A 9,638-nucleotide genomic window follows, 5' to 3' on the forward strand; every position below is an offset into this window, starting at 1 on the left:
TGTCAGTTTTGGGCCCTTTAGTGAAATGGCGGTTCGGGTCCGAGAAACAGAGCGGGCTTGAAATGGAGAATGCGAATTTTTTATTTTTAGGACTTGTTTGTGGTGAACAGACCTGCATCTGCAAGAGAGACTCCGTGGGCAATGCTATATACGTGTCAGATGCACATTTTCTTGAGCTTCGCAAGTTTGAACAATGAGTTGATGACCAAGACTTCGTAATTCCCCAAATTACCCCTGTAGTCAGTATTGCTATAAGCGTTAGGACAAGCTTCCCTGCGTGTTTAGTGTAACCTGCATAAATCTACGACCTGTCTCATTACTCGGACATCATTTTGGACCATAGTTCACATTCATAGTCTTAATTTGGTAGAAATTTGTTTTTATTGAACGAGTTCAGCTTACACAAATATAAAGTGTTTTTTTTTTTTCTATTTAATCTAGGAATTTCTGCTTCTTCGAATAAGGTTAAAAGCAATGGCATATGGTGCATAGACCCAAATACAGATAATTGGTGCCTTTACGGCCAGTAGAAACGACCCATTATCTTTAAAAAAAAAAAAGATGGGGAATTGGTCGAAGGTTGAAAGTGGATAGTGATTGACTGTCAAATGCCGGGGCAAGGCAACCCTATTGGTTAAAGTTGAATCCAACTTAGCACTCCATTTGGCAATACCTTGCTAATGGGTTGAATGATGATAATCAGGTGTGGAGCACGTGCATTAAAGCTGCCCAAACCCCTCATTTGGATAAATTTTATACTACAAATCACTACTTCATTGAAGATTAATATTTAAAGTGATAATTCAATTCTTCGAAAAAAAAGTGATAATTCAATTTAAATAATTAAATATTAAGCAAAAAATGGATAAATAATTTATATAATTATTTATATTTTATTGAGTTGTCATTCTATATAAAATATTTTCCGTATAAAAACTCTAATTATTAATTATGAACAGAAAATTTTTTTTAAGTGTATTAAATAAAAAAATTTAAATATTTATAGTAATTTATATCTATATCCATTCTTTTAAATCTTGAATTAGTAAAGATAAACCCTTTCATTGAATCGGTCAAAAAGATAAATTGAATTTATAATTTTTTAAAGTTTTATATTATTAATAAAACATATAATCTTTTAATTTAAATTTTATATTAAAATTAAATCTATTTTATATTTATATTATGTAATATTAAGTATATTATATTGAATAAATATTTATTATAAATAAATTTCTATTATATAAAAAATTAGATATAAATAATATATATAAAAATATTTCACTGAATTTTTATACTCTGATATTATAAATTATGTAAATATATTATTATTTAAAAAACTTTACTTTCTATTAATAATGTTCTAAATAAAATAAAATATATGTTTTAAATTATAATTTTTTTATATTTTAAATTTTTATTAATATTTATGATATTATATAAAAGTGAAAATAAAAAATTAATAATTAAATTAATTAACTGTTATTTATATGGTGTTCAAGCTATTTTATTTTAATTTCCATAGACTTTTTTCCAATTGAAACATGAAAAGAAGGGAGAATATTGAGAGATTAGTGAAGGAGAGTAACTAAACCCATAAAGAAAACATAAAACATGTCTTTAAATAGTATCTTTTTCATAATATTAAAAATTTAAGCTATTTGTTATATTAAAAATTTAAACTATTTGTTATATTATATTTTTCAGAATAAAATATTGATTTGAGCATTGGAACGCTTTGTATTTTCTTTATTACATATTTTAGCTAATCATATTACAATTTAATTTCGACATTAGAGCATCTTTATTACATATTTTAACTAATCATATTACAGTTTAATTTCGACATCGGAGCGCTTTATATTTTTTTTATTGCATGTTTTGGCTAATGAGAGCATAGTTCAATTTCGTTCACTTTATCAGTTTATTTTTATTTTCAATAACAAAGTATTATTTTAAATATTAAAAAATTAATATTTTGAAATTTTTACATTTCGGAATGTGCTAAATGTAATTTTGAATACTTTTTAATAAACATATTTAAGAATATAAATTTCTCTAAGAGAATTTTTAATGTAGCCTTTATGATTCATCTGCTCTGGGGTAATGACCACTGGAATTTTAAGTTAGCTGAAACAAGCAGAAAATTACGAGTAGGATTCACAAGAAGAACAATTGGTTGAAATCACAAAAAGCAGGTCTCGTGGTTTACCATTTTCTTCTGTTAGAATATATGGATCCAAATATGAAACCCATTTTTTTTTTTAAAAAAAAAAAACAGCTATATAAATATTATCGTTTAATTGGTTAGTTAATAATTAATATGTTATCGTTATTAATCTCCGACTTCTCTATCACCATCTTAAACCCAACTCTACATGTCCAAAATCATTAAAAAAATTGCTAATTAAAAAGCCATTCTAAACTCGGAAAATTCTGGAAAAACCCGATAGCAAGATCTTCTTGGGTCTGTCTGATTTTCCCTTTATAATTATTGCCACTTCCAGGAATTTTCTATTAAAAAACATAAAAAGAAACCTTTCTTTTTCAGGCTTCCGTTGCTTGCGGCTTCAAAAACTTAGAAGGACGTATGTTTGGTGGTGTATCTTGGTCTTCGAAGTATGCAGAAGTAATTTAAGTTAGAAAGCTTACTGTAAGTGGTGCATTGTTATATATATATATAAATGGTCATTGGTGTTGAAGCTGCAGCAGCAAATGCTTTGGACAGGGCAAGTTTTCGAATCCAATGAGCTGCTGCCTTATCTAAGCCAACTGGAGAGACCCATCTGCAACCCAGCAATGAGATGACCATTACATCTATATGTACTTGTTTATCTGTAACGTAACTGCTAAGCTTTTCTAGTGCTCAAATCCCAAGTCTTTGATTTTGACAGGTTGATTAATTATCATCCATCTTGATTATGTTTGAGCTACATTATCTTCCAACTTGCCAATGCTGTCGGCCCACCGCACTTAATTATTTTTTTAAAAAAAAAAGGGAAAAAAAACTGGCAAGTTGATCCTTTTGTAATTAATGATTGTGTAAGTTTAATAGTAAGTATGGTTTTAATGCTTTTCATTGAATTACACATAATGATAACCATCCGCTAATTATTATTGTTTTAACTACTATTTACGAAAAATTAAATTTCCATTTACCTACTAATTTCAGAAAATTAGTAATTTAATCTAAAAATTTCAATCAAATTTAAAATATATAACAACAAATATTTTAAAATTAATTACCTGCTTACAGTAGTGTTAGAAAAATTAAAGTTGAATATACTCTGTTAATGGTCCTGGAGGAAAAATAGCTAGGTTTCCATCTCCATGCGAGGCAACTATTTGTAGCTGTTTAAACATGCTAGTCTAGTCTAGTCTAGGTCTAATTTTCAGAAAAATATATATACTGTTATCTCTTTTGGCATCACATCTGTTTCCTATGTCTTGTTATGGTCCTGTTAATGATTATAATGTCTCTCTAATCTCTTTTCTTTTCATTATTATTATTTCACCCACATGCACTTCTTAGCTATTTCCATATCATGTTTCAATTCAATTTCTATATTACATATTTCCTTTTAATTTAATTTTTATTTTTAAGATATCAAGATTTGTTTCTATATATATATATATTTAGTTTAGGATCTTAAAAAATAATATTATATACTTTGATTGGAAGTTTGAAAAAAAAAATAATAATAACAAGAATGATGAGAATATTGAAACTAGGTTGACGGAAAGGAATAAAAAAGGGGGGTTTGAGAAAAGAAAGGAATCACATGATAATGAGAAGAGTTGTCAGATGGCATGGAAGAGAAGGCTGCCTATTCCAAATTCTTTTTGGTGTGTCCACTTCAGAATCTAATCTCATGTCAGCTTAGATTAGATGGAATATGTGTCACCCACAAAAAAACATTATTCAATTTTCACTATATTTATATATGACCACATTTAATGCTGTATGATATTAATTTCCATGCTAAATCATTTGCTTTATTATTATTATTATTTCAATTATATGTGATAATTTAATCATAATTTATAAAGATTAAAAAAGAAAAAAAAACAATACCACGTGTAAGCTCCGTTGTATAACTAAAAACACGTGCAGCTGTTTTCCGTTTTTGGACAAGTTTCTCGTAATCATGGCAAAGCTTATGCGTTGCGTTTTGATTGATTTTCCCCCACCAAAAAAATGTAACCTTAAAAAGCAAGGTGCTTAACTCTACATATAGTATATAAAAGATTTCTCAAATTATATTTTAAAAAATTATTATATATTATCATCATTATTAGCTAATTGTTTCACTTAGTCCCTAGCTAGCCAGCTAATTTAGTATTAATGTATTATTTAACATGACTAATTCGATCTTCTTATCTTATATGAGACAGTTTTTCAATTCGTACATTCTTCATAGAGCTTAGACTAGGTTTTTATTTTATTTTTTAAATTTCCGTACATTCTTTTATTCCATTTTTTGGAATATATTACTATATATTATATGGTTTATTCTTTTTATACTAAAGTATTTATTTAGGTTTATATTCTTCTAATCTTCTTATAGCTTAGATTAGGGCATATTTTCGGGCATGCGCATCGTTATCAATCATGATTAATTTGTTAATCTAGTTATGTACATATATTCTCTTTATATATTAGCTATAGTTTGGGAATTCGAGGTTATATATATATATAATTATATTATTAGACTTTAGACTAAGCTTCGATTAAGACATAGGATTCGATTTTATTTTTAATTTATAATATTTAAAAATAAATTAATACAGTAATATAAAACAAATCTATACCCATTTCAAAAAAAAAAAAAAAAATCTATACTTAGTAAAAGATGGTGAAGAGGGATCTTTCTGGATTTTGCAGAAATGGTGAAAAGTGATAAGTGGGTTTAGCTTGGGAAACGTAGAGAAAGTGCCAAAAGTAGTGGGCTTTATGATGATGGATGCATGCTCAGACTCACCGACTTCTCTTGGTTTTCACACTGCCAAGTAAAACAAATCAACTTGCTACTATAATACCCGAGTTAATCATGTAATTGACAAATGGTTTAAGTCTTTCGATGCTAATTTTAACTCTACTTAATCCTACAGTAGCATGGATGACGCCATCCATATACCCATTTATAATTTTTTTTCTTTCCATTTCTCATTGGATAATGAAAATAGCAGTGAGGCTAACAAATGGAGTCTTGAACGGGCTGCGGCTTCTGGGCCCTTAATGCTTAGATATGTATGATCTTCAAGCCTAATGACCCAAATCTTAATGGGATAATGGGTGGGGCTTGATTTGGATTGAAGTTGAAACCAAATCAATTGGGCAGAGTCCAAATCTAGCCCAATTGTTGTCACCGTCGAACTGTAACCCCACTTGGGAAATTACAAAGTTGTCCTTGGTGGTTCCTGGTTGATGTTAGTTTCAACATCGTGGAGATAAAGTTAGATAATTACCACCAAAGTTTGTGCCTAAAAAGCTCTAAGCCTACTAAACAGATTTATGTAACGGATACTCTCTTTTCTTGTTATTATCTCTTAACATTGATTTGGCACACTCAAGATAATTAGTTATACTCGTTATACGCATTCATAATCAAAGGTGAACGTGATGTCAAATGCTTAAATGGGTTCAGCTGATATGGGGAGATCCTTGTTGATGGTATAATAAATAACTAGATTTGAATGAAATGAGAGTGTAAAATCCCTGTGCATGCCTAATTTAATCAGGAGAAGAAAGACCATGAAGAACTAATGGTCCCAAGAAATTGCCGAGGGATGACGATTACGTGATAGCAGCAAATGGGGGGAAAAGTGTAAAAGTTGCATCAAATTTTGCTGATCAGTAGAAAAATGAAGTTACCATCCATGGAATAATAATTTTTCAAGCACAGAAAAGAGAAGAAAGAAGAGAGAGCATATACAGCCAATATGCGTAAGATGTGGTCATGAGCACAACAAAGGTGTCCTGTTCCTTTGCAATTGTCACTCCCAGGTCTGCCCCCGACCCCCATTGTTTCTTTCTTAATTATTATCCCTTTCTTCAACATTATCTCTAACTATTCAATTAGTCTTCTTTTTATTATTATTATTATTATTATTGTTTCTTGTTTCGTATCCTTATCGCCAATTCTCTGTTTTTTTTATTTTTATTTTTTTGAAAAAATTTCTGGGTAGGCGTCATTTTTGTTCTCTCTTTTCAATAATTACTTCAATCACTGTGTCTTCTAGGTGTTAGCTCTCTATCTGTGAGGTATTTCTGATTTTCAATCCGTTTCTTTAGGTGATTGGCAACCTTAGTCGAAGAGAACTGTGTTTGTGTATAATGACTGAATTCAACTTCTAAATTGATGGGTTAATTTCTAGGTGATTAAAATATTTCTAAGATCTAAAAAACTTTTGATTTGTATTTGAGTGAGTGACCTATGCTTCAGGGTTTCACCATCAGCAAAATACCTATGGATGTGATCCTGGGTTTCTTCGATCTGCTGAAGCAAAGTAAAAATTTTGAATACTATTTTGTTGTCCCTTTCTCTTGCAAGTTAAAGACAGCTTAATACTTTTATATCTAATTGTTCTTCTTTCTATTTTCAGCGTTTGCTGCTCAGTCCTAAGCTTAAGAGAGTCTTGAATCATGAAGTTGAGAAAAGGGAATTCTGTGGAAATCTTGAAAAGGGAACATGAGCCTTGTGGCTCCTGGTTTCCTGGCAGTATAATATCAGTGTTTGGGGATTATTATATTGTTAGGTACGATTCACTTGCAGACAGTGAGGGAGAGCCTGTGATGGAGAAGGTGCACAAAGAGGATGTTAGGCCTCAGCCTCCTCTTAAAAGGGGAAAAAGATGGATGGTTGGTGATGTAGCTGATGTGTTTGATATTCATTGTTGGAGAGTTGGGAAAATTGCAAAGGCTTTGAAGAAGAACCTTTTTGTCATAAAATTGTTTGGATCCATCCAACTCAAAGAATTTCATGAATCCAATCTCAGGATTCGGCAGGTCTGGCATAACAATAATTGGTCAGTGATTTGGAAGGTAAAATCTACTTTTGCTTATCTTCTATTTTACTATTGATTTGCTCTTGTTTAGCTTAAATTAAGTCCAAGAGAACATTTTTGCTTTCTATTGTTAAGTTCTTTTTAATTTTCTGCTGTATGTATTTTGTATTTTGATTTAAGAAGTCAGATTTTTAGCCCATAAGGGGATTTCTGATCATAATGATTGTAATCATTGTCTGAAAATTTTCTGTAGAAATCCTTGTAACAGTTGTTTTCTTTGCCTATTTTGATTCTCCGTGTGCGTTCTGCAGCACATCATATGCAGGTTCTAGCTCTATGAACTTCAAAGCTTTTTGGTATGGCGGTGTCTCATTTTATTTGCATATGTTGGTTTTCATCCATGAATTATTTATCTCATTCACTGTTACCCAAATGTATGTTTTCTTTTGTGACTCTGGAATCATATTTTCATAATTTAGCATGTTCATTCTAATATTTTCAGGATTCAATGCTCTAAATATAAAAACTGTGCTGATTGTGTTGGGTGAGTCGGTTTTCTGATATGTTACAGCTTTCATTGCAGGTTCAAAATAAAGAATCTACTGAAAACTTCATGCATAGTAAGTCAAAACTTCCTGGTAGCTTGAATTGCAGTTCTCCATTAGCTGAATTAATAGGCAAGGGTTCATGCTTAGCAAAGAGAAATGAGCAGAGAGGCCTCAAGGATATGCACAATAATACCAAAATGTGTCATCCTGCAAGAATGGTAAAAAGAAGCAACATGAGTTGTCTTGACAGATCTTCTAAGGACCTATTTTCTTGCGTGGGAAGAGGCCGCAGACCTCTTACAAGAAATCTTCATTTGTTTAGGAGTGCAGGTGATGTTTCTTCTCAACAAGTGAAAGATGAGAAATTCACCAAGATTGATGCTGATCTAGCAAAAGCAACTAGTGACTGGATATATAATTCTTCAAGGCCTCTTTCAACTGAAGATAGCGACCAATGCTCTGTTGCTAGTTGTAGTTCAAATGATTTTGCTCTGTCTTCTAATCATAATTACAATAAAGCATTTGAAAACACATCTGATAACTCGGATGCCGAATCATCATATCCTTCATCTTCTGCCGCATATTTGGAACAAAAGTTAGAGGCCGACATACATGAACTAGAGTTTCAAGCTTACAAATCAACTGTGCAAGCATTGTATGCTTCAGGTCCTTTAAGCTGGGAGCAAGAGTCACTTTTAACAAATCTTCGCCTATCCCTTCACATATCAGACGAGGAACATCTACTCCAGCTGAGACACATGTTATCTACTCAAGTTCTGTAATAATCTATAATGCTTTACCCTTCAGTTTTTTTTCCTCTGTTGCACCCAATGGCAAACTTGGGAAGAGGTTCCAGCTTATCCTCAAACATTTAATAGTTCTTTTTGCAGCTTTTTTGGCTTTTGAAAGTACATGCCTGTAAATTATGTTAAGAGGATTTTAGTTAATTTTCTTAGAGCTCAGCTCCTGAATTTCAACCTTTTTTGGCTATGAATCTATCATGAATTTGTATGTATAAATAAGATATTTGACTTCTGATGGATAGAAACTTGCATAATTTGTATTGTCGTAATATCTCCATCTCTTTAACCTCATACATAGACTGTTTGTTACTGGGTTTCCTGTCTTGTATAATCTTCTCCTATCTTTGCTCAGTCTGTCTTCCATGTTTCTTGTATTGTCCTGATCCTAAACAGGCTCCTATCTTGCACGTGCATGCGCGCTCAGAGATGTGTATGAAAGAGGGAACATTGCGTTTGCGTGTGTGTGTGATCAACTTATATTTCATGACTTCATCATTTTCTCACTACTTTTGATAGTTCTGGGTTGTTTACTGTGCTCTGCTTTTGTTAGCTCTGCCTTGTTAGTAATAGAGGTTGAGTTTCTTTGTGACCGGAAATGAGCTACTTCTTTATTTTATTTTTATATGGGTCTGATCAGATTCAGACTCGATTAACAAATGTATTCTGAACAGACCCAAAAGAAGGGATTAAACTCGTTAATTATGAGTAATCTGAAAACATTGCGATTTACTTGGAATAAAAATTAATCGACCATTCGGTGAGAGCAACAATTGTGCTGTAACATTATGTTACTGTTTAAACGGTCTGCCCGGGACAGAAAAACTGATCGGCAGAAGGTGAACTGTCGACAAGGGGACCACAAGACAAGCTCACAATCAGAATATTGTAATACCGAAGTTTTATGTCAGAGAATATTGCTGATTTATGTATCCCAGTCGCCCAAAGAGTGGCCTGAGGTAGATATTGAAGAGGGGTCTAAATCCTGTTAACAGCATCACTCTGACAATTTCGTGTCAGATTATTTAATTGTTTGCTGCTAATACACTTAAAACTTTTCATACATTAATTGTTGTATTAACAATGAATGTTATATATTTTTAATTATAAGTACAAGAATTTTCCTACAGTCTACCATCAAATATTTGGCTTCACTGCACCAAATTTATACACAAACACTTATACAAGAAGCAAAACCTACAAACCAGCACGTATGTTTAAGCCTCCAGCTGAAAAATCATAAACAATGTTAGATTTGCTTCAAATCGGAGTATCCAGCATC

General features: G+C 31.5%; 1 protein-coding gene across 3 annotated transcripts; it reads left to right on the plus strand.

Annotated features, from left to right (window-relative positions):
* The first annotated feature begins 5,796 nt into the window (after nucleotides 1-5,796).
* LOC110611438 lies at nucleotides 5,797-8,533 on the plus strand. 3 transcript variants are annotated; one of them, XM_021751796.2, is made up of 4 exons: nucleotides 5,798-6,007; nucleotides 6,447-6,510; nucleotides 6,607-7,045; nucleotides 7,592-8,533. In XM_021751796.2, the coding sequence occupies exons 3-4, from the start codon at nucleotides 6,647-6,649 to the stop codon at nucleotides 8,336-8,338; spliced, it is 1,146 nt and encodes a 381-aa protein (XP_021607488.1). In that variant the 5' UTR covers nucleotides 5,798-6,007; nucleotides 6,447-6,510; nucleotides 6,607-6,646; the 3' UTR covers nucleotides 8,339-8,533. The 3 variants fall into 3 exon arrangements, with proteins under 3 accessions (XP_021607494.1, XP_021607488.1, XP_021607479.1); XM_021751802.2 differs by lacking the exon at nucleotides 6,447-6,510 and having other exon boundaries at nucleotides 5,797-6,007; XM_021751787.2 differs by lacking the exon at nucleotides 5,798-6,007 and having other exon boundaries at nucleotides 6,065-6,510.
* Nucleotides 8,534-9,638: the final 1,105 nt, after the last annotated feature.

Source organism: Manihot esculenta, chromosome 1 (assembly GCF_001659605.2).
Source record: "Manihot esculenta cultivar AM560-2 chromosome 1, M.esculenta_v8, whole genome shotgun sequence".
Lineage (NCBI taxonomy): Eukaryota > Viridiplantae > Streptophyta > Magnoliopsida > Malpighiales > Euphorbiaceae > Manihot > Manihot esculenta.